General features: G+C 52.3%; 2 protein-coding genes across 2 annotated transcripts; one reads left to right on the forward strand and one right to left on the reverse strand.

Moving 5' to 3' along the window:
- Positions 1-2,860: 2,860 nt before the first annotated feature.
- Positions 2,861-5,628, forward strand: VRTN (vertebrae development associated). The gene is made up of 2 exons (XM_010213628.2): positions 2,861-2,910; positions 3,600-5,628. Exon 2 carries the CDS (start codon positions 3,601-3,603, stop codon positions 5,626-5,628), a length of 2,028 nt encoding a protein of 675 aa, XP_010211930.2. The 5' UTR covers positions 2,861-2,910; position 3,600.
- Positions 5,629-18,904: 13,276 nt separating this feature from the next.
- Positions 18,905-24,249, reverse strand: SYNDIG1L (synapse differentiation inducing 1 like). Its single transcript, XM_010213629.2, has 3 exons — positions 23,764-24,249; positions 22,057-22,194; positions 18,905-19,336 (listed from the first exon to the last, which is right to left on the reverse strand). Exons 1-3 carry the CDS (start codon positions 24,190-24,192, stop codon positions 19,178-19,180), a joined length of 726 nt encoding a protein of 241 aa, XP_010211931.1. The 5' UTR covers positions 24,193-24,249; the 3' UTR covers positions 18,905-19,177.
- Positions 24,250-24,504: the final 255 nt, after the last annotated feature.

Genomic DNA, 24,504 nt, shown 5'->3' on the forward strand with positions numbered 1-24,504 from the left:
TCGCGGTGCCCCGAGGGCTGCCCCGCGCCGGGCGGAGCGGCCCTGCCCCGGGCACCCGGCGCGCCCGAGCCGGCCGCCCCCGGGCGCCTCCTCCCTCGCAGTGCCCTAGACGGCAGGAGCCGCTCCGGGTGCCTGGACGGGGTCTCCACGCGCGCCGAGGGCCCCCGTGGCTCCCGGCAGCTGGAGGAAGCCCCGCGGCTCTCAGCTGGGGAGAGCCACAGGGCAGGGGAGGGTTTGTGGGCACCGCAGCCCCGGGGGCTGCTCGCGTCTGCCGAGGCTGTTGTGAGGTGCCACCTATGACAGAGCAGTGAATTCCCCTTCCAGCAAGGCACGGCGGACATCAGGCTGAACGGCACTGCTGTGGCCTCCAGGCGTGCAGGCTGGCAGCTCTCCTCTTGCCGCGCAAGTGTTGCCCTCTTTTCAGGCTTCTGTAGAAACGCAGGTACTAGTTTATTGGAGCAGGCTTTTTCTCGTCGCTCGACCTATTAGTGCAGTTTAGCACCTAAAATCCCAAGAGTGCTCCAGCATGTCCATGTCCATGCATGGACGGTTTCCTGAGATTCTCTTTTTGTGTGTGTGTGCGTGCGTGTCCCTTGCACAGCTGGGGAGGTTCAAATGCTTCCTTTCAACCCAAAGCCTTTGCTCTGGTGAGGGCTTGAGAGCCTCAGAGCTGGGGGCTCAGAAACAAGAAGTCACAAGTCTAGCTGGGCATACACTAGCCCAGAAACTTTCGCTCCTGTTACTCTCTCCAGGGTGGCAAAACTGTCCCTGCAAGGGCTTTGGGAAGGGCTGCAGATTGCCTGACCTTTCCTTGGGGTAGGGCAGCTGGAGTTTCTTGGATTCCTTCTGGCCAGGGAGTCTTCTGGGATGGCTTGGGGAACTTGCACTACTGGATGCCACCAGCCCCTTGGTTTAGCTGAGGGAATGTGCTCTGCAAGTGCTCGCTTATCTGCTACAATGCAAAAGTGGCCAGGTTAGCTAAAGTCACCTTTATCAGTGGTGAAAAGCTCCCCTGGTTGCCTTGGTGCTCAGGCAGTCTGGGGAGCACTTGTCTGTCGTGTTCAGCTGGCTCTGCTGGGGATGTGCAGGGAAAATCCTTCCAAGGGCTCTCTAAAGTGAGAGCTAAGCTACTAGGTTTGATTTGGTGGTGGACTAAGCCCCAGCATAGTAGTGTCTGACTTAAGCATGTTTCTGGCATTTCTGACCTACCTGGGCTCCTCTCCAAGCATCCCAAAGAAACCCCTGAGGCAGTGTGAACTGAGGGGTTTGCTTTAGAATTGTCTTGGAGATCCTGTTGCTTAGACTCTGAGCAGCAGGAGTTGATACTGGCATTGAGCAAGTAGGGTAACTGCTGAGGAAAGTCATATGCATCCAGCTCCTCCTTTCTTCCCGGTCCCAAAATATAAGCGGGTGGGAAATGCCCATCAGGCTGTAAAGACCAAGCGTGTTCCTGATGCCCCCTGGCCTCAGGATGGAAGCCTCGTGAAAGGCATCCCCTCCAGGAATCCCCCTTCCAGGGGAGCCGCTTGTCCTGGCTTTTCTCCGCTCCTGCGGTAGCCGCAACACGATGAGCCCGGCTGTGCGGGTTGAAGGGGGAGGCCGCTGCAGCAGCGGAATGTTGCAAGCCCCAAAAGGGCTTGGCAGGACGTGGAGGTTGAGGGCTTGAGCTCTGCCTGTGCTTGCAGCTCTCTTCCTAGCCATGTGCACTGAGGAATCACGTTGTTTCTGCCCCTCAAGCCAGAATGCTGTTCTGCAGAATAAATTCTGTGAACCTCCAGGAGAACAAAATCCCCTCATTTGGCCCCAAGTAGTAACCACAGATTCACTTGGACCAAAATTATAGGACAAGTCTCTCTGTTACAGCCCTTCTTTTGTATTATTTCTCTGATACCTCATGTGAGAACAGCTGTAAAAAAAAAAAAAAAAAAGCTCTGACTCCCACACACCAACCTGAAGGGAACCGTGGAGGAACACGGAATAGGGAAAGGGAATTGCCTGAGCAGCTGTGGGTCAGTCAGACGAGGGTCAGTAAGAGTACAGAGGCCTCCTTGTGGTGAAGTAGCCTGGATGGGACAGTGTGATAATTTAGCACCTTGTTTCATTTGGTGTTTGGTCATGGCCAGGGACTGTAGATGGCAAAGCAGTGGCAACACTGTCTGCAGTAGGGCACAGGCTCCACAGGAGTCAGGAAAGCTCAGGCAGGGTCAGTTTTACTTCAGAACTGTTGCCCCCCCTGCCCGAGGCTGCTGTTTCCCCATCTCCTGGTGGGGTTGTGGGTGCATGATGATACCCAAGAAGGGTTGCGAAAGGTTAGGTCTTCAGCAGGGACGTGAATGGGCAGCCTAGCTACAAAATGACTGCAAGTTGGAGGCAGAGCTATCCATTAGCAGCAAATGGGCTAGGAAGGGCTGCCCTCCTGAGAGAAATGGTGGTGACGGGGAGCAGGGCCGAAAGGAAAGGCTGGGCTCGTTGGGCTGAAAAGCTGGACCTCGCTGTTGTGGTGAAGAAGTGCTGAAGAGGGATGTACTGATAGAACTGGTCCTTAGAGCTCCTGGAGTAGTTGGGGCAGGGATGCATGGGTGTCAGGACCAAAGCTAATAAAGGGGACTGTATAGGTTTGGCCCTTGGGGCTGTCTGAGTGGGAGCTAGCATGGAGAAGGAGCAGAGAGGACTGCGTTAGGACAGGTAGGGATGGGTGTTAGGACAGGTAGGGAGAGAACATGCAGCTTCTGAACTGCCCACCCAGCACCCACATGTGCTCCTTCTGCACTGATGAGTTGCCTGGGAGGGAGCTCCAGCTGGGGCCCATCAAGGCTTCTCTGCTTTTAGGGGCAGCCTCCTCTTGCCCCTTCTTCCTGGCTAGCAGTTGTGTCTCTGCTGAGCAGCAAGTGACATCTAGTGTCGGCTCAGGTAACGGTAACAGCTTGGGGCTCTCCATCACATGTCTGTTTTTCTGTAACAGTTGTAATGGATGCATGCAGTGATTGTAGCTGCAGAAGTGGCTGTGCTTTGAAGAAGGGAGAAAGCTCCTTGTTCTCCTCTACCCTCTTTCTTGCTTTTTTCTATTTCTTTTCCCTCCCTTTCTCTCTCCCCTCCCTCCTGTCGGACTTACCACCTTGAGGTCTGCTTTCTCTATGCTCTGAGCAGTCCTGCATGGTGTCGCTGTCAGAGATGAGTTCCTATAAAGATGACAAACACTTCCCCTTCCAGGTGCCTTTTATGCTGGCTCTGAGTGCGGGAAGTGAGGTGGTAAAATGAAAGGGACAGAGCCCCTATTTGTGGGGAAGTCAAGTGCTGGGGTGAGGCTGAGCACAGGAGCTAGAGGGTAGTCTTGCTCGTTCATCCTAGACGAATGTGTCTGGAGGCTGTGTGCTGTGCATGCTGCCCACAGGAGGTCACTGGAGAGCAGACCAAGCTCCCTCTCCCACATCTGCCTGGGGGCACTTGGGCTTGCTCTTTTCCCTGGGGAATTGGGGAGAGTCTTTTCCCCTCTTTACTCCCCTAGTTTTCCTGGCCCTTGGGAAAGAGCTGGACCTGAGGCTTAGCCTCTGGCTGTCCAGTGCATGCACTGTCCTGACTCTTCTCTCACTTTCTTTTAGGATGATCCAGCGGCACCAGCTGGTGCAGTCTGTGCTGCAGGAACTTCAGGAAGCCACTGAGTGCTTTGGTCTGGAGGGACTCACCAGTGCTGTGCTGGAGGCTGAGAGGACCCTATCATCTTTCTCCTTGCCTGGCTATTGCGGGAGGCAGCTCCAAGAGGAGCTGGAAGTTGACTGTGTAGCCAGAAGCCTCTATCCTGAGGATGCCCCAAGCAACATGCTGCCTCTGGTTTGCAAAGGAGAGGGGAACCGCCTCTTCGAGGCAGCCAGTGTGCTGCTCTGGGGCAACCCCAGCCTGAGCCTGGAGCTGCAGGTGCGTACGGTGGTGGAGATGCTGCTACACAAACAGTACTACTTGAATGGCATGATTGACTCCAAAGTGATGCTGCAGGCTGTCCGCTACTCGCTCTGCACTGAGGAATCCCCAGAGATGACCAGCCTGCCCATGGCTATCCTAGAGGCTATCTTTGATGCAGACATCAAAGCCACCTGTTTTCCTGGCACCTTTGCCAACATGTGGCATGTCTATGCTCTTGCCTCGGTACTGCAGTGTAACATCTACTCCATTTACCCCATGAGCAACTTGAAGATACGGCCGTACTTCAACCGGCTCATCCGGCCCAGGAAGTGTGGCCCACGAACCTCCACGCTTCACATCATGTGGGCTGGGCAGCAGCTCTCCAGGCAGGTCTTCAAAGCACAGTACTTTGTGGCTGTGGTTGGCCTGGAAGAGCTAGAACCCACTACCCCTTTGCCAGAACCTCCTGTGCAGCCCATGAAGACCCTGGAGCTGTTGAACAGTGACCCCCAGCTGACCTACTCCAACCTGCGTGACAGGTACAGTATTACTAAGAGCACCTTCTACCGCTGGAAGCGCCAGTCTCGTGAGCACCGCCAGAAAGCTGCTGCCCGGTTTGCAGCCAAACACTTTCTGCAGTCCTGCTTTCAAGAGGGCAATGTAATCCCCCTCCAGCACTTCCGACAAATGTTTCCAGAAATATCCCGATCCACGTACTATGCTTGGAAGCATGAGATGCAGAGCATGGTGAATGGTGACGCCTCTGCCCTGGCTGAGGCCCAGGGATTGCCGGAGCTTCACAGGGATGGCCCAAAAAAGGCTGATGTGGATGAGCCAGCAAATTCAGCTGGAAGCTTAAGATCTTCAAGTCCTTCTCCAGACCCCATCCAAACAGGGATTTTCATGCAAGGAGCTAAATCCTACCTGGAAAAATGCATTTCCATGAACACTCTAGTGCCTTACAGGTGCTTCAAGCGCAGTTTTCCTGGCATCTCCAGGTCCACTTATTACAACTGGCGAAGAAAAGCGATCAAGGAGAACCCAAACTTCAAACCTCCTCAGTCTCCCTTGGGTAATCAGAAACCTCTCGTGATAGGAAAGCAAATCCTGCAATTGAAGCCAAGCAGCTTGCCTGTTAGGAAGAGGTTGAATGGACACCAGCCAGCACCTAAAAGTCTTCTGCAGCTCAAACCCTCTCTGTGCTGGAGAAAGCGGCTGCGGGAGATGGCCAAGAAGCAAGTCCAGCAATGGCAGCTGCCATTCTACAAGTTCTGCCTTCGGTATCCTTCTCTCTCCTCCACAGCCTATTGGTTTTGGAAGGGCAGCAGTAGGGCACGCAAACAGCATCGCCTGCCCTGGACCAGTTCCTGCCAGCCAGTGAAACGGGCTCCTTCCCTGGTGCCTCAGAGAGCCGAGGCCAGCCACAAGCCTCAGGTACAAATGGAGGTGGCTACCAAGCGTCTAGACAAGCTAGCGCCAGCCACTCCATACAATGCCACCATTTCAGGCTATGCTGTGTCAGAGAGAGCCAACAGCCGGATGTTTGTGATGGATGTGATCGCCACTGCCCAGTTCAAGGCACAAGCCAAGCTGTTCCTGCAGCAGCGCTTTGAGTCGAAGACCTTCCCCACCTACAAGGAGTTCAGTGCGCGCTTCCCTCTCACAGCCCGCTCCACCTACTACATGTGGAAGCGTGCGCTGCACGATGGGCTCACGCTCGTGGATGCATGAGCATGGATGCGCAGCTGGCTCGGCCACAGCTTCTCTGCTGACATGTTTTTTGGCTCTCTGGTGGGGTGTCCGGGCCGTAGCCCAGTTATAGCTTTTGTTCCTGTTTGGTTTGATTTTGTTTTGTTCCTAGTCTCTGGTTTTCTTTTCTGTGTGGCTTGATGAGGTAAGAGAGCATCTGCACAGTGTCTATTCCCAGAGATGAGAGGAGTGGGAGGAAGACACTGGTCTGAGCTGCCCCAAAAGAGGGACAGAGTGGTTTTGCTCAGAAGGTGAGTGGGAGAGGTGTTCCTGTGCAAGTGTCACAGGTTGATGTCTGTAGTTGAGACAGAGAACTCGAAGGTGTCTCTGCCTTAGGCACATGCTCAAATGGGTAATATGGATGTGCAGAACCAAGCATAGAGTTGCTTGAGGCAAGGCTGTGCCCAGCCTCCCCTTGGTAAGTCCAGTAGTGTTGATTAAACTGTGAGTGAGGAGAAAACCCAGAGGGCCCAGCTTTGGGGGAGCAGCACCTTTGATCTGTTTGTATTCCTCCTAGCTAACAAGAGAATACAGGCTTAGCATAGTGTCAGCACTGATGTCAGCTTGTTTTTTTCCTGACTTTTAATAACTGCCTCTGATTGCCCTCATCTCTCTGAGAGACCAGAGGAGTCTGGTTCACAGTAGTCTGCTGGGAACACATCCTTTGCTAATAAGCTGGGAGCTGGTGTCCTTTGTAGGTGCAGGAGAAACTGTCCCTGACCCTTCCGCTCTTGTAGCAGCAACCACTTTCATGTGAACCTTAATTTTCTCACAGCTGGCATCTGCCTTGTTTTCTTTGGCTTTTTCTTCCCATCAGCCAGGGAGAAGGGGTCAGCCTCCTGTGGGGTAGAGAGACCAAAGCTTGTGGGTCCACAGTCCCTGCTTTCCCTGAGCCATACTGCAAGCTGTGGGTGTCTCCTTGCAGCAAGCCTATGGCAAAGGGGGATGTATACAGCAGACTTGTAAGAATTTAAAGCAATAAAGACTCTTCCATTCCTAGTCCTCTGCAGTGTCTTATTCCTACACTTGCTTTTGGGGCAAGTTTTCTTTTTTCCCCTCCCTATCTGTGTGTTTTAATTTACCTGTGGGCAAGTGGCCCACTTGGAGCAGAGGGGGCCTGTGCACGTCTTAGCCTGTGCTGCTGTGAGGGTCCCTTCCTGCCTACTCGGACAGACAAGGTTACAAGGGGCCCCTCTGCTCATGGAAGGCTGCTTCCAGGAAAGGCAGCCTGGGATGACAACTGCCGGCTCCTTGGCTGAGGAGGGGATGGGGCAGAGGTGTGTGGTGCTGCATGGTGCTCTGGAGGCCTCCCAGGGGCTGCGCACTCTGCAAGGGGCCAGACCATGAGCTGGAGGGCGGAAGTGCAGCTAGGGGTGCAACTGCTGTGGCAGCAGCACTGGTGGCTCCAAGGACACAGGAGTGATGTCTGGTATTTTGGGGTGGCCCTGTTCCTCAGTGGAAGTGCTGCACCTGAAGGCTGAAATCTGCCCTCTTTGTTGCCAGCGTCTTGGAGCGTGGGGCTATGGGATCTCTGTGCTTGCCTGAGCCCGGATGGGTGGGATGTGTCCCTGGAGCAGTGGGTTATCAGAGCTTTCCGGGACTGCTGCTCTGCAAGGAGCAGGTTGGCTTTCACCTGGCCTCTGGTTCATCTTGTCGGCGTGGGGGAGTCAGAGCAGGCTAGGAGCGGAAGGGGAGGGTATTGCTGGTCCTGTGTCCACAATTTGCAAGATCAGCCCCAAAGTCCTCGTGTGATAGGGGTGAGTGGCCTCTTAACCTCAAGTCACTGTGGAGGGGTTAGGAGCTTTGATGACCTGCTAGGAACTGAGTTGCAATAAACACTTCTGGTCTTGCTTCCTGGGGAGTTGTTTTTCTTCTCTGACATGTCTGGCTCTAACAAGGGTGTTCCCTATATCTTTTTTGCAGCCTGATGAAGCCCAGTCTTGCTCCTAACTGCTCACTTCACTCCCCTCACCACCCTCAGCCTCACAGGCAGAGGGGACCTATGGTGGAAAGCCCTTCTCTTTTGCATCAGCCTGCAAGAGAAAGGGCTCTTACTCCCCATAATTCCCTACCCACCCTCCCCCCCCCCAAAAAAAAAAAAGTCTCCACAGTGGAGGAAAAGGACTAGGGTGTTCAGCGAGGAAGAGCAGCTGGATACTGGGTGCACTGTCCCAAGAGGATGGGCCTGGGACAAGGAAGGATCTGGCTGTGCTCCCAGGCTGGGGTATTAAGGAGGAGCAGCCTCCCGGGAGTGCTGGAAAGGCATGGGGGATTTGGCAGTGGGCAGCTCTGCTCCTGCAGAAAGCTCTGTGTGCCAGGGAGTAATTGTAGCAATTAGCTCCTAGTGACTTCTCACCGGTGAATTCCTCCAAGGGAGCGAGCTGGTAATTACTCCAGAATGATTATCCATGTGGGTAAAGGGCCGGCGGCTGGGAGATCAGCTGTCTTCCGCTGCAGCTGTGAAACCTGCCGTGAGACCTGCAGTGTGGTGGTCTCTGAGCCAAGAGCGCTGAGGATGTCTGCTGCCGCTCCTGACCTGGGCCCGGGCTTGGGGCTGGCAGCCCTCGGGGGCCAAGCTGGGGCTCAGCACCCATCCGCGACACTCTGTGTAGAGCGGATGCAGGCCAGACCTCTCCTGAGCACCATCTTTGGGCTTTTTTTCCCCTCTTCCCTCCACCACTTCCTTGAAAAACACTTTTGAAGAGCCGTGGGGGAGAGATGCGCAGTAATTTTTTTCACCTTTAGGTTGAACCTGCGGACCTTGCTGCCCCTGTGGGTGGCACATGGTGTGCGAATAATACTGGTCCCTCTCAGCAGTTACCTGCTCTTACGCCCTTCCCTGGCTGGGCCCTGATGGGGGCAGGAGAGGCACTCGGAGGCCGATAGCGGGGATCAGCAGGGTCCTGGCAGGGTCCCTGCCAGTTCGCGCTGACAAAAACTCGCCCAGGGAACGTGTGCCATGAGCACAGTGGCTTTGGGGCATGGCCTGTCCCACGTGGACGCCATCGGCAGCGGCCACCTGTGATTTACTGAGGCAGTTTGCAGCTGAGTAGAGTCTAATTGGGGGGAAAAACATAGCAGGCGATTTATACACGTCGCCGTGAGCTCCCTGCACGCTGACGGGAGAGAGATGAATTTCAAGCAGCCCCAGCTGCTCCTCACTTTGTTGTCAGACATGGGCCGATAAATCTCTCCCTTCACATGTGTGGAATAAGATTTAGTTTGAGTGTCACCTGAAATCCCTCATGGACTCGTGCTTAGAAACACCAACCCCAGCAAAGACGGAAATGAAAATGGTAAAAGGAGATTAAAACGTGGAGGCTTGAGGGGGCGTCAAGCCCGCCGAGAGGAGCACTGCTGTCTGCCCGTGATTTAGGGCCACGCTCGACCGCTAAGCTCGCTAATTCGCATTCACCTGCTGCAGAGGGAGCCAGCGCGTGCGGGGAGCCCCAGGCCTGGAAGGGCTGCCTTGCAGGACGGTCCATCCGTAATAAACTGAGTGGCTCTCCACAGCTTAAGGACCAAGAACAGCCTGCAGCTTGTGAGAGAGTCCTTTGCGTGATGCAGTCTTGCCCTTGCAAAGCCATGGGCCCTCTGCTGTGGGTGGCCTGGTGCTGCCGTGGCTCTGAGCACCACCACAGCCCACGCAGATGGATGGCTGGTTAGTCAGTGCAGGGAGCCAGCAAGGGGAGTTCTAAAACCTTTTTGAGGTAGTGGAAAGGTGAGAACTTGCAACAAGGCTCCTTGTGCTCAGCTAGGACTGTTGGGATGGAGACCTACCGCAGGCTGGAGGACAGAAATGTCAGTGTCACCCTTCAAAACTGCTGCTGAGATGACAAGCACGTGAGCAATTAATTATGAAAAATCTATGCTAGAAAGATGAGGAGAAAAGGAAAAACAAGAATCTTCTGGGTCAGTTCTTGCCACCACTGGCAATCCTCTGCATTTTATCCCCACAGGTCCAGGCTAGAGTTGTTAATCCCTGGCCAGGCAGTTGCTGAGTGGAGAGTGCTTTTCCCTCATGGTGCCCTGGGGCATTTGCAGAGAACGGTTTGGGTGTATCATACTGTATAATTTCATCCCATCTCTACCACTCCTGTCTTCAAGGTTGCCCTTTTTTGTTTTTACTCTTATTCTGTGTTTCTAATCTCTCTTGATTATGCCTCATTAGCAAATGCCAACAAAACACCCCTCCTTTCTGTGTTAACTTGCTAATGAAAATATGGAACAGTATCAAACTCTACATGGATCCTCAGGGATCCAGAAGATCTTTTCATAAGATGATATCTTATGTCAATATCTACCTTAGCATTCTTAAACTTGCCCCTACCTGACAACTGTCTATTTAGCACCACGACACCAATTTGGCTGAAGCCCAGATATTACATTTCCTGCCTTGGCTTTATCTAGAAAACAAATGAGATGATGTGCAATGTTAGTCTGACACAATCGACATCTGGAAAATGATCAAGAAAAAGAGAACTCAAAATGCACTTCCAGAAGGAAAGTGTCCCATCTTTCTGGCCCTACACTGTCAAGAGTTTACTGTCTGCACATAGACTTTGATATATTACTTTGAGGATGACATTTTGGCAGGTATTGCATTTATTTGCACGCATTTTCTCCTTCCTGTTTCCTTATCAGTTCCTGCCTTTTCCAGCCCTCCTCTTTTGTTTCAGTAACTGTAACACTGGAGGAGCTACAGCATGATAGAACATGCCTAGCCAAAGCCAGACATTCAAAAGTAAATAGCTTTATTTTTATTTTTCGAAAATAATAGTCCATCCCTTCCCTGCGCGTCAGCCTGGGGTGCTGTGGCCAAACCATTCTGAGCAGCAGCAGGGAGAGAAGGGGATGGCGGTCTGGAATCCGGTTCTCTGCTTCAGCTACTGTGAGCAAGGATGGAGGAGTCAGGTCTTCACCACGCAGCCCACAGAGCTCACACATGCCAGGGCTCTCAACAATACAGTCACCTTCTTCAGTACAACCTTTCTGCATGTTTGCAGCTCATGAAGGGTTAACACATGATAACTACATATAACATGCCTATTGCACTTTTAAATCACACATACTGCAGGGCATTGCACATTGCTTAAGGGTGGGATGTAGTTAAATGCACATACATAATGGCCATTTTTGACCTACTGAGCTCTGTAACAATTGTCCAACCATCTGTGGAAATGCAAAGATAGTCGAATAACCCCTCTCAGGGTTTACAGACAGAGCCTTCAGCTGGAGCTGGCATAAATGGAGACTTAAAGGAAGGCTAAGCAATGCTTGTCTGTAAACCTCAGAGCTCACTGGTCTAATGGAAGAGCTTTTCCTTACAAAATTAAAAGCTTGGTTGACAGAGGTAATCGTGTCGCTGAAATGCACGCAGACTTCCATAAGACACTGGATTTGGTTCTGCATGACATTTTGACTAAGAAATGAGGGTGATTTAAAATTAAAACAGCAAACACCGAAAGGATTAAAAAACAGTCAAGTGGTAAGTCTCCAAAAATAAACTGAGAGCCAGTATGGAATAGGGGCACTTTTACTGGGAGGCCATGGGGTGAGATCCAGACATGCATTACCAAACATTTCCATTCACGAAGATAAACATTGACTTTGCTTCTGTAAAGCTTGTCACTGACACAAGAGTGCGGAGCAGTAAACCCCAGGAGAGCCCGGGCACTGGTGCAGGGTGTCCTGGACTGCTGGCTGTGGTTGTGCTGGTACAGCCGTCTGCGGCTGCACACCCCAGAGTCACAGCTGTACAGAGGGATGGCAGTGAGCGAGGCAGGACCTCTTAAAGGCTCCCGAGGACACCAGTCAGCTGAGCACAGCCCTGTGGCCAGAACAGCCCTTGGGGCAAACAGGCTAGAGCGGGGTTGTGTTGTCAGTACCTGGTTTCACCAGGCAGCCACCATACGATACCATGTCATTTTTTTTTGGTGGGGAAAATTTAAAAAGCTCAGCTAAACCGGCGAGCTTCAGAAAGGGGCCACCATGCTGATGAAGCAGCAAGGAAGATGCTGTGAATCCAACCTGTTTAACTTGGTAAAGATAACAGCGTGTAAAGATGTCTGTGGGGAATGGGAGCTGTGCCCATCTGGCATAGCAAAGGCCAGAGGCTAAGAGCAGAAGTGAGACCAGTGCAGGAGAAATGAGCAGCACATTTTCAATGCCGGTAGAAATTAGTCATCTAAGCTGCTTCCCAAAGGCACTGATGGCTTCTCAGTCCCTCAAAGTCTGGAAATGGAGATTGGATGTTTTCCCAAAAAGTCACACTCGGCTTCAGCCGTGAGCGAGCTGAACGGGTGAGACGCCTGGTGTCCGTGGTGGCTGTGAGGCTCATGCGCACACGCCGCTGTGGCCAGAGGGGCCCACGGGGACCCCATGCAGCGCTGTGCGTGCTGGCCCCCGCCACGGGGGACGGGGTTGTACCCGTGAGGTTCAGGGGCTGTTATGCTCAGCTCTGCCAAATAGCGCTGCTGCTTTTCCTAAGGAGAGTGAAAAAATGACAGGTACAAAGAGCTGAAAAGCTCGTGGAAGAGCAGGTGGTGTTGAGCGCATCCCCTTTCTCTCCCCATTAGGATGCAGGTCCTGCTGCCTGCAGTTCATGTGGGGAAGCTGTGGCTCTGGGCTGCTGAGGAAGAGACGGGGAAGCGGCGCGCAAGCCTGGCGGACACTGCGCCTTTCCAGCAGGACTCACTTCATGACTTCCTTCATTAAGCACCCTCCGCTTTGCGCAGCTGCTTCTTCCTTCTTTTTATTATTTCCGACACGCAGCCAATAAATAAGAATAAATTATATTTCCAGCATCTTCCCAGCCTGGTTCCCGGTGGCAGGAGTGCTGTGTCTCAAGAGCAGTGAGCAGTGGGCACCCCCTTGCAGGCTAATTTTCTGCAGCACACAGCAGCAACCGATGCTGACTCGGGTTAAAATCCAGCTGTGGCCACTTCTTGCTGCCCAGCTCTGTCTTTGCATGGGCCTCCAGAGGGATGGGGAGGCAGAGCGACGCTTGGTCTCGCGAGGCGAGGACGCCCCATCTCCGTGCCCGCGTGTCCCGCCATGCAGGGCTGTGCAGCGCACGCAGGGCGGTGGGAGCTCCCGGCGAGCGCTGTGATGTGCCGGCTGTGCCGAGAGCTGGCCCAGCACCACCGGCCCTGCGGTCCCGCGTCCCGCAGCCGCCCCGGGGAAGGAGGGCGACGTCCGGCGCTGAGGCTCGCAGGCTCTTTGCTGAGAGGAGTGGAAAAATCCCAGCTGCATGGAGTGGGATGGAGGGAGGGAAGAGGGGCTCCTCTGCGCCGTGTGCGAGCAGATGGCCTCCTGTGCTCATCCTCTCACTGGCGCTGCTGGAAAGGCAGCGCCAGCTCCTGTGCTCTGCCCTGGGGATGCTCCTACACTTCTGGGGTGTGGGCACAGGCCCTGTCTTGCCTAATAGCTCCTGAGCTGGGTCAAGCACTTTGGTTTTTTTTTAGTCTTGAGTCTCCAAAGTCCCCAAGCTTGTGACTTGGGAGTATATTTATTTTTTCAGATCCACCCTTGAAAGGGCAGCTGTGATTCTCTTGCAAAGCCCTCGACTTTGGGATACAGACATCCAAAGGCTGCAAAAAGTGGGTCAATTCAGAGGATCCAGCATATCTGCAGATGTGGCCCCCGGTGTCCTCGGGACAGGCTCCATCCTGCATGGTGGATGTTGTGGGGAGCAGGAAGGGGTGTGCGGTGCCATGGTGGCATGGCCCTTCAGCGTTCGTGCACGTGTGGCTACGGGAGACCTTGGAGGAGGGAGCTGCCGGTGGCTGCGGCATCTCCAGGGAGAGGAGAGATAACGAGCCGCCCAATTCTGCAGCAGCTGATGCCTGAGTGATGGCCCTTAATTGGCTCCTCTCTGTGCAAATCTTCTTCCTCCAGCCCTGGGAGAGATGGCACTGCCACAGGCTGTGCCTCCCCTGTCTCCCTCTGCTGCAGGCTGTTTGTGGGGAGCAAAGGGGAAAGGATAGGGCAGGTGAATATATTCACTGAGAAATGCCTTTTTTTTTTTTTTCCCTCTACAAGGATACCAAATTTACCCTGTCACAGATAATTAGCTATTTCTTCTCTGGATTGCTGTGGAGGGAAAACATTGATGTTGCCATTAAGTGAGGAGAGTTACTCTGCTTTTATTTCTGTCTCTCTCCTCCCCATTCTCCCAAGGACACGTGGGGGCACAGAGGCATTTCTGTCCCAGCAGAGCTGTTGCGATCCGGCCCCTGCAGAAGGAGAGGCCCTGGGGAGCAGACAGGCTGGGGCTGTGTCTGTCTGTGGGGTTGTGGGGGACGCTTCACTAAGCAGGTGCTAAGCCGGTTGCTTCGGCCCAGGACCGGGGCTACCGCATCTCCCTGCCATGGGGTTGGCAAATGTCGGCTCCTGGGAAATCCCCGGGTGCTGGGCCCTGCAAAAGCTGCAGCACTGCGTTTCTCCTCCATCCCCTTGCCTCACCCCCCACTCTTCGGCGAAGAGGAGACAGATGCAGCGTCGTCCCGCTCTCAACATCCCTTGTTGCTATTACAAAGCCCAGCATCTGAGCCTGCTCCTGCTTTTCTCTGTGCTGGAGTTTTGCCGAGAGGGATAGTAGCACGAACAAAGCAGGAGGGAGCGTGCAGGGAGAGACGTGCCTCAGATGTACCAGTCGCTCAGATCCGTGGCCAATAAGCCAGTGCTTTTCTCTTTGGCAGCTTTCTTTTCTTGCCGCCTCGCAGAAGGGGGCAGGATACAAAGCCACCTCTGCTCTTGTACTGGCCCTGTCGGCCCTCTCCTCTCTCAGGAGGGAGCCACTTCCGAAGGGAAGAGCCCGCTGTGAAGGGCTTAACTTGACATTGCAGAGGATACAAAAGGAATCCAACCTGGAAGATAACATGTTTTTCAAATTTAGGAAAGGAACCCAAAGCCCAGTGCAGCACAGACACACTCCAGACAAAAGCTGCACTTTCAGGCAACATCCTGGCTCCATGAGGGGTGTCCTTAGGGGCTGATGCTGCCCCCGCTGTGGTGAGGAGCAGGGACTGGGGCCAGGCTTTCCTTCAACTCGCCCCATTTCCTTCTCTTGCTTCTCTTATGGGTTTGCGATATGGGGCTGAGAGTGATGGGCAGGAGGGTGCTGTGTCGAGATGGTCCTGAGGACAAGAACGGGCCATGTGGGGGCAACAAACAGAGAGGAGCCTGCCCAGGGCAGGCGCTGGGCACCGCTGTAGCCTACCCTGTGTGCTGAGGGTAGGGCCCTGCTTCGCTTCCCACACCCCCGGCAGGGTTATTTAAACTAATTATTATTATTATTGTTATTATTATTATTTTATTTAACTCAAGTAAATCTTTGCGTTTTCCCCAGCTGCTGTGACTTGTTGCCTTTTTGCGCCTTTTCGTTCTGCTCCGGGGGCTGGAGCAGACACTGGGCGCCTATAATAAGTTATTCAGCAGCAGTCTCTGTGCTGTTTCCTCAGATTTCAATTTCCACATGTTTCCCTTCAGGCTGTTTCCAACTAATTTCCTCATTTGCATAACGCCCCCCTTAGGGATGCTCGCGCACAGCCTCCCCCCCCCAGTTTTACAAGGCCATTGGAGATTCAGACCATTAGCAGAAAATGCTCTTTAATTCTGTTGGCCCTTTAACCGAGTCCTTCTCATATTTCCAGTTAAAAAAGACAAAGGGGCAAGTCTGGATGCATGCACAGAGCTGGGGTGGCCTTGCCCTGGCGAGTCAGCATGAGCTGAGGGCTCGCAGGCACCCGCTGCTCGGGACAGCGCCTCTGCTGTGCCCGTACCCCTGCAGAAGCGATCTGGGAGAATTACTCATGCGCAGGTGAAGGAAGCTTCTCATTTCCAATGTGGGTCATGCAGACTGGACAGTTTTGCCTGGACTTTATTTTTCCTGCGAGTTGCCACCTGCTGCGAGGCGGCAGGGCCACCGTACCCCATGGGAAAGCGCCTTGTGCCTCGCTCCGCGCCGCCCGCGGGGCTCCGCACCCGTCGGCAGGCAGGGAGCGAGCAGAAAGGTGGCGGAGGCCGCCCTTAGCCAGGACCCTGCAGAGTGCGGGACGTGAGCGGCTCAGGTTGCACCTGCTGGTACCGGTGCCCCAGTGCTACTCAGACTCACTCTCCTGGGAGCCAGGGGAAACAGCGCTGCAGACTCCTTTCCTCTGCAAACAGACCTCAGTTAAGACTCAGGATGTACCTGCGAGGGCGAGAGGCGGTACCTGGAGCGGAGCGCAGCATGGGGCATGTGCCTTCCCGCCAGCCCCAGCCCCTGCCGACGTGGTCTTTGCATGCTCTTGTAGCTGCATCCAGCTCTGCAGGAGGCTACATTCACCAACTGCACAGTTCTCTGGGGCTTTATCCGTGTGCCGACCTATCCCTGCTGCGGGCACTACCCCGGTTTCACCCTCCTGGCCTCAGCACGTCCCCTCCCAGCACACCCGGTCCCACCTGCACTGGGCGCCCAGCGCACGGCTCCTGGCTGCCCAGGACACTGCCCACACTACACAGGGTGCCTGGGCATTGCTGTAGGTGAGGTGATCCCAAGGATGGGATTACAGCTGAAATCATGCTAATCCCTGTGCTTTCGGTCTGTGCAATTTAGGAAATTCAGTCTTTGGATAAAACTATTTTGAAACCCAGCATGCTCCCTGCCAGATGAGCCTGCTGCAATTCCTGGGGCAGCTCTTTTTGCATTTACTGTTATTCCTGTCCTGCCCATTTATTTTCAGGTACAAACAAACCAGGAAGGCTGACTGTATGGAAGAGAATGAAAACCATTCCTCAACTGTTAGACAAGGTTGCCCCTTGTCTCTCCTCTCCAAGCAGGTCGAAGGAGGGGATCCTTCCCTTCTACTCAGCTCTGGTGCGACGGCACCTGGAGTATTGGGTGCAGTTCTGGGCTCTCCAGTACAAGAAGGACATGGAGCTTCTAGAGAGGGTCCAGCATAGGGCCATGAAGATGATTAAGGGACTGGAGCATCTATCTTATGAGGAAAGACTAAGCGAGCTGGGCCTGTTTAGTCTGGAGAAGAAAAGGCCGAGGGGAGATTTGATCAACATGTTCAAGTACTTGAGGGGGGCCAGGTTCTTCTCCGAGGTGGCTGGTGACAGGACGAGGGGTAATGGGTGTAAGTTGAAACATAAGAAGTTTAATCTCCATGTGAGGAAGAACTACTTTACTGTGAGGGTGACAGAGCACTGGAACAGGCTGCCCAGAGAGGTTGTGGAGTCTCCTTCTCTGGAGATCTTCAAAACCCGCCTGGATGCCACCCTGTGCCACGTGCTGTAGGTGTCCTGCTGGTGCAGGGAGGTTGGACTAGATGATCTCTAGAGGTCCCTTCCAAACTTAATCATTCTGTGATTCTGTGATCTCATGTCTTCTGGACCCTCCTGGTCCTTACCTGTGAACTCAGTCTCTATTTGTTCCACCCTGGTATTCATTCCTGGTGTTTGTATTTTTCCAACCCTTTTGAGCACATTTTATTTTGTGCTTCTACACAGCAGAAAGAACATAAATGATACTCCAGTCTCTCTGTCTGTGTAATTCTTGTCCATCCACACGCAGCAAGAGGCCTACATTATCATACTCTTCCCAGCGTTAGCCTCTTGCTGTGATCTACATTGCTGTACATCTCCCTCCGAGCTGCCCAGACACCAGCTGGATTATAACTTCCTTAGGGAATTGCATAAGCATCTTCAGGTTTAAGTGTTTTCAGCACTCCTGGAGCAGTGTGCAAAGCTCACCTCCTTGCTATCCAGCTCCATGTTATTATAAACAAATTCTTTTTTTTTTTCTGCTCTTTTATTAGCTCTTCCATGTTATAAAACATAATGGGAACCTTCAGAATAGCTTCTGAACAGGTCTCTGATGTGCTTCTCTCTTTTATGGCTCAAGTACAACAGAAATTGTAGACATTAACATGCTTCTGTAGGATGAAATGTACGTCTGAATGATACAGAGCTCAAGGAACATGCTGCACCTCTTACGGAGGTGGCTACAGTGTGTGCAGAAACCCCAGAGAGAGGGAGAGTGGAATCCAGAGTCTGCCTACAGCCTGCTATCCATGGGGAAAAGGAAGAGGCAAGAGGAGAAATGGCCATAATGAGGCATTATAAGGTGAGATATTGGGAGAAAAAGGGCATAGGGAGAGGGAGGATGAGGCTGGGCAGAACGTTTTAAAGAAAACTCTTTGGGGCAGTCATTGCCCTCAAATCCACCTCTAAAGCACTTGATGTGTTGCTGACAATACACAAAGAAGCAAAAATAAGATGCAAGCATGGGTACGTGGTGTTTTCTTGTCAACAGAGGCAGCCATGGACCCCTCTCCATGGTGCGGGAAGAGGCATGCCCTGAGGGGTCACCCCCCTGTCTTATTGTGCTCTCTCCAAGCCTTCCCCCTCTCTGTATTCTGTCCCCTCGCAAACAGCACTTACACCTCCATGTTACATCAGCCTCTCCTTCCCATCCTCTGTGTGCAAGCCACTGACCGAGCACTTAGAGCGGTGTCCTTCAGGCTCTGGGGAAGGAGAAGATGCGGCAGCAGAACGATCCTTTTCTCCCCAAGGATTGGCTGGTAGTGGTGGTCACTAGGCTCATGTTTCTCAAACCTGTTGGGGCTATTTCCCTCCCATTCTCCCTCCCCTGCCCTCCTTGGTTGCTTCATGGGTAGAAATTCCTACTGCAAGTCTTTTGAACGGCCAAGCACCATGAGAGGTCAACCTTAGTGGGGTTCTGAGTTGCAATTATCATGATTGTCATTATTATCGCTTGAGGAAACCTTGTTGTCTTTCCCTTCAACAAACTTTTAACAAGTTAAGCGACTGTGCACAACCACCAGACTGCGGTTCTTCTTGTTCCTCATCTGGAAGGGACAGATGATTGCTCTAATGGCAGGGCCAGCCCCTAGCTAGCTTGGATCTGTAGTGTCTCTGCAGAGTCAATGCCGATAGCACTGCAGAGCATGCCCTTGAATCATGTCCACGCTGTGTCCTCCTGCTTCATTGCAGCTGAAGGGCCAGGTCCCTCCCCATGGTACTCAAATGAGAATGTTGTCCTTAGAGGTCTTGAAATCATGCCATGATCCTGGCCTCTCAGAAAAAAGAGTGGCAATTTTCTGGTGCTATATCCCCTCCCCTCCCTGCATGCCTACTTCAAGGGTAAAACCTGGGAAATAATTGGTGGATCTCTCCGCTGCAGGCCTGGGAAAGGAAACCAGTGCCTTGGTGCTGGTAGTGGTGGCAAGCAGCAGTGTGGCACATCACTCTTACACCTCTTCCATGAGGGAAACATGCTCCTGGTCCCAGCACCCAGGCTGGTGCTCACTTTCCTGCTGGTGGTTGGCATCCACAGCATCAGAGAGAACAGGGGATGGTCTACTCTTTGTCTGAAAGGGGAAAGAGCCTGTGCAGGGCATCCAAGCCTGGACCTTTCTGTGCAAGTAGCCCTTGCAAGTATCGGCGTCCTGTGCTCCACAGGAAGGCTCGATCCCAGGAGGGCTGGCTGCTGGGGATGGCATTGAGGTGTAGGTGGCAGCTATACGTGGCCCCCTTTGGAGAGATAAGCAATCAGTGCTACGACAACCCCAACGTACACTCCTGTGCCGATGGTTATGGAGAGCGCAGCCAGGAAGAGAGCTCGCCGGGAGGCTGAACTGGCCAGGTGGAAATCTCCTTTGGAGACAGCCTTACTGGTCTGCAAAGAGAAGGCAACATGTAAGAGTCTTGTCACATAGTCTAGGTCAGGCGGGATTTGGGCACACAAGCTCTGCAAGGAGGTAGGTGGCTGGTTTAGAGGGGAGAGCGCTGACAGATGGATTTTATGCCCACAGAGCACCTCTGTGCACTTTGAATTTCATGGCTGAAGGAGAGGGGGATATTTGGATGGCTTCTTTCAATGAGGGGATCACGCTCCAGCATCTTACAGGCTTGAAGTGTAATGGAGAGGAAGGGTTGCTGTGATTTTTAGCGAGTGAATACAGGTATTTGCAGAGGAAGCTGTCTCTGCTCTGCTTCAAGGTAGATTTTTGGAAATGTTCATTGCTCATGACTGCTTCAGTTAGGCCTTTTAGTCTGTGTGCAGTACAGTTGCAGAAGGGCATGCACAGAGGTGTGTGTATGCAGAGACTGGGGCTGAACTTGTCTCGGTCAATTGCAGTAGCTGGAAGTGAGGTGCCCAGGCGTCCAAATGGGCTCTTGTGAAAAACACACAGACACTTCCAGAGGGCTATTACCCCTGCCCAAAGAGGAGTCTCAACTAAGAGGCTCAAAACACCCTCTGCAGCTGTCCCTCTCTGACCTGTACTGACCTGAAAAAGCCCCCAAATTAACTGCTTCATTTTTTTGATACAAACGGAATCCAGACTTTCATGCTTTGAGTAGACTAACTGGGAATTCTGCTGATGCTCTGAGTTTTTTCTGGGATATCTCTATTTAGAAGTACGGCAGGAAGAACACTGAATATATCTTGGAGCCATGACTTTTATATTTTTTTCAGGACACAATGGAATTCATTCTAGCCACCTCATCCCATGAAGGCCATGAGAAGCCGGAAGGCATGGTGGGATGGACAGCAAAGGGACTGTAGCTCTGGGAAGGTTCAGCAAGGGGTGCAACATACTCATGTTTCCCTGAATCTCCTCTTTTTCTGCCTGCAGTTTTTTGTCTTAAAGGGGAGCAGGAGCTTTGGCCATTTGTCTTCAAATTCCAGATGTCTGGGAGCTCAGCCAGAGCTGTGAGGTGGCTGCTGGACTTTTGCAGGTCAAACAGATGTTTGGTTCTCCTGAGTGTTGTCTCTGTGGTATGAACTACGTACAAGTGGCATCATGAATGGGACTGGGTGCTGTCCCTTTGAAATGACATAACACAAGGCCATTTAATAAATTATGTGTGTGCGTTTACACACATGAAGCCCAAATCTGCAGAAATTACTATCCCAGGCTATGGGGGTTAATTTATATGAATATCTGAAGTGGATTTGCAGAAACTTTAAGTAGGATCATGGATTTGCAGGGATCAGCCTGGATTTGAGTACTGCAGCACTAGAAAGTTATTCTTTCTGCTTAAGACTTTGGTGCTGCCGCATCTCAGAGAGGGGACCCCGAACAGTTTGGCCTGTTGGTCTGGCTATACTAATACTTGATTTTGTCTGCATGTGGTTTTCAGCTGGAACCTATTTGACATAGAATAGATTAATGCAGTTGGTGGTGGAGATGAAAATGAATGTTAGATCTTTGCATTGGGAACTTTCAGCTTCCTTGAGTACTTAGAGCATGTTCAAGGCTGCTCTTAGAGTTTTTTTCCTATTTGTGTTAGAGCTGCTATGTGGAGATCAAGAACATCTATTGTGCACAAGCAAGGAATGGGGAAATGGTCCTTGCCCCAGAGAGAAAAGATGCAGGAATTTTAGCAAATGAAACTTGTTGCTAAATTTAAATTGGATGATGTACATCATGTACATCATGAAGAAGTCACAACGTTTGCCTGCACCATGTGCAAAGTTGTGTGATTAGTCACCTCTGACATGGTTAAAGCTTTGCCTTTCTTTCACTGACTCTGTTGCTAGATAATCCTTATAAATATACTTTTCCATTTCTGTTTCCATTCTCTTGATTTCACTTTGTAAAACCCTTCACTCATCTATTTTTGGTACAACAATATCTGCACAAACCTCAACTAAATTTCCTGGCATGAACTGTTCTGGATTAACATTAATGAAACTGCATCCAGAGTCTGTGTTAAGCCCTTACAAAGGCTGTAGCTCCTCCAAGCCAGTGCAGCCCAAGGTCCACAGCTCTCTCCAGCCTCTGACACTTCCCCACTGCTGATGTCAGTGATACTTCCCCACTGCTGATGAACGTTACTGCCAATTTACACACAGGGGAAGGCAATGGGAATTGGCCACCTGGTGTGGGTCTTGAACCCAGGATGTCCTGTGAATCTCAGAGCAGTTTCAGTCACATGAAAGACCATCCCTTCCAGCTTTAAACACTTTTGCTTTGGCTTGCAGAGTTTGGCAAAGCAGCATCAGAAGCAAATATAGCAACGCACCTGTAGTGAGATGCAGAGACTAGATGCTCAGCTGCATCCAGTCTTGGCAGCCTGACCCCCATGTCTGAGCTGGCTCAGCATGGCCTGGACCGTGGCGCAGGACCTCCACATGGTGCTTACCGGGGATCAGGAGGCAAACGGAGAATTGTTTTGCCTTCATGAGCATGGCTGGAGGGTGGAGACATGGGCAAGGGGCAAAGGAAAGCACCAGATCCCTAAATAACACTGGAAGGACCCAAAGGAAAAGCCTGGCCACTGGTAACCCACATATATATTTGCTGAAGGTGCTTTTTCCCCTTGCTCCAGCAGCTCAGCAAAGATGAGTACACCCAGCTGAGCACAGAAGCGGCCAGCAAGGTCTCTTACCCCTTGGGAGAAGTAAAAGGCAGCGATGCCCAGAGGCCAGAAGCAGCACAGCATGGAGAACAGGGCCAGGCCCAGGTGGTCCCGGGGGGGAAGCATCAGGAAATGGTCCTCGCTTTCGCTGTCGCTGGAGGAGTCACTCTGCAAAACAGAGGGATTCAGGGGCAGTGCAGGGCTCGGGGCTGCCTCCCGGCGAACACCAGGCAGCTTGTGCAAACACCCTTCATTGCTCTGGGTTCTCTCTGCCACCCTGTCACCCCACAGCTTGTGGCCCCATTGTACCCTCCTCTGCCTCCCTGCCTGGCTCCAGCCTTCCCTGGACAGAGAAGACAGGCTGCTTCTATGCATGTGGAGGCAATGCAGGCTGCTGTCTAGCCTCAGCAAGAGGGCCTTAACAGACAGACCAGCATGTGGTAGGATGCAGGAGGAGTCTGCTCCAAGCCCGTAATGCAGATGGATCCCCATCCTGCCAGGGTTTGGACTGGGGGCTGAGCTCGCCCCTCTCCTCACACCTGCAGGCTCCTCACCCGCTTCCCTGCACCCTCCTCATAGACGCTGCTCTCTCCTCGCCCTGCCACAATTACTTATACTTACTACCTGCATATTCAGGGAATGAGTTTCAGTAATACTTTATCATCTCAGCCTAGTTTGATAAGAAAACATGTAGCTCAACAAATTAAACAAATGGAATGGAGTCTCAGCTCCCTGCCAGCATGAGTGCTGAGCTCGCTTGGTGGGGGTTTGGGATTTCCCTGGGAGATATTCTCAAACTGAAGTATCTTGAGCTTTAGTGGAACTGGTTGTTTGTCAGCTTAAACAAACTTAAACAAAGTGCCTTATCCCCATTAGGGATCAATGTCTTGCTAAACTAATTTAGAAAGTGAAGGAAAGCACTTGAATTGGAGCCTCCATCGCGGTGGTTCTTTGCCCTGTTGTCTTAGTGATTGCATCTCTCAGAACAGCTGCAGTAATTTTGCCTGTGCGTGGGCACTCTTGTCCAGCAGACCAGTCTGGACACAATATGCTGCCGTGGGAAAGGCTTTTCCCCCACAGGAATGGGGGAAAAGCATGTCGCAGTCTGAAAAGGCCATATTGCCAGCATCTAAACCAGCAGAGCTGTACCAGGTCATCAGATGCCACCTCCAGCAGGATCCAGGGACCACTTGGACCTCAGGGATCTGGGGGATGTTGTGGGGAGGCAAACAGCATGAAGCTGCTTCGCCAGCTCTTACTCTTCCATTGCAAGTTTCCTCCTGTCTTTATATATTAACTTTTCTCATGATTGCTGCCATCAGGCTTGTGAATTTTACTGTTCAACCTGGTTGCTATTTCCCATTGATACTAGTAACACAAAAGCCACAAGATGCCCTTGTCAAACACTCTGCATTAACCTCAGGGTCCTGCACACACTGACATATCTCCTGTTCTTCCCCAGGGGGATGCACCAAGCTGCCATCAGGGAAGCCGACCTCCTTCTGAGGTCTGTGGTGAGAAGAGAGTAGAAATTATATGGAGAAAGAAGAAATATAAGCAATATTGGTTGCACAGAGAATGACTAATAAGGCAGAAAAGGGTCTGGGAAAGAAGCTATGGGAAATGAGAGGAGAGAAGGGAAGGCAGAAGAACACAGAATAAATGACCAAGAATTTGGTCCAATGGCCACAGTTATCAGAGAAGGATTTGGTGCTATTCCACCTTTGCAGGGCTCACCTCGTATTCCTGGAGTTCCTCCTCCTCCACCTCGTAAGACACAGTCTGGATGCGGATGTCGCTCTCTACCAGGCATGACCCTTGTGCGTCGCACCCGTCAGGACCTTCAGATGTGGCCTCTTTGCTTTCCATAAAAGTGGTCTCACAGCTTTCTGTCTTGCTGTCCTTGGCCTTCAGAGTGCTCTCATCCTTCACAAGGATGAAATTTGGCCCATATAAAGCTTCAACAGCCAGCTGCAGAGAACTAGCATCCAGCAGCTGGTGAGTCCTGGCACTGCCAGTGTTTTGGAAGATGTAGGAGTACAGTTTCCCCTGGCATCGATGACTGGGGTAGTCCTGGCTGTGATGCTGGTGGTAAGAATAGCTGCCGTGAAGGTGCCCGTTGGCCTTGGCCAAGAGGGGGTTCTGGAGCTCACGCACACTCTCCATCCTGACGGCAGGTGGGGAGGGCAGTCCTGAGCAGGCAGAGAGAGGAGGAACAAGGAGGCTGTTATTTCAGTGAGCCAAGGAAAAAGAAAATCCTATTGCCCATGCGGAGATGATGTCAAAATGAAGCTAATGGGAACAGTAGGATTTGGCAATGCTAAAGAAAATTAGATCCTTCCCCCGCTTCCACAGCTTGAATGCTATCTCAGCAAACTGAGCATCTCTTCAGCTCTCCCCAGCTGGTAGTAAGATAAGGACGCAGCCATGCAACAAGATGATCTGATTCAGACCGGATTAAGATGTGGATTTGCTTTA

Source organism: Tinamus guttatus, unplaced genomic scaffold (assembly GCF_059628265.1).
Source record: "Tinamus guttatus ecotype Peru unplaced genomic scaffold, ASM5962826v1 Tinamus_guttatus_pri_ptg000327l, whole genome shotgun sequence".
NCBI classification, from domain to species: Eukaryota; Metazoa; Chordata; class Aves; order Tinamiformes; family Tinamidae; genus Tinamus; species Tinamus guttatus.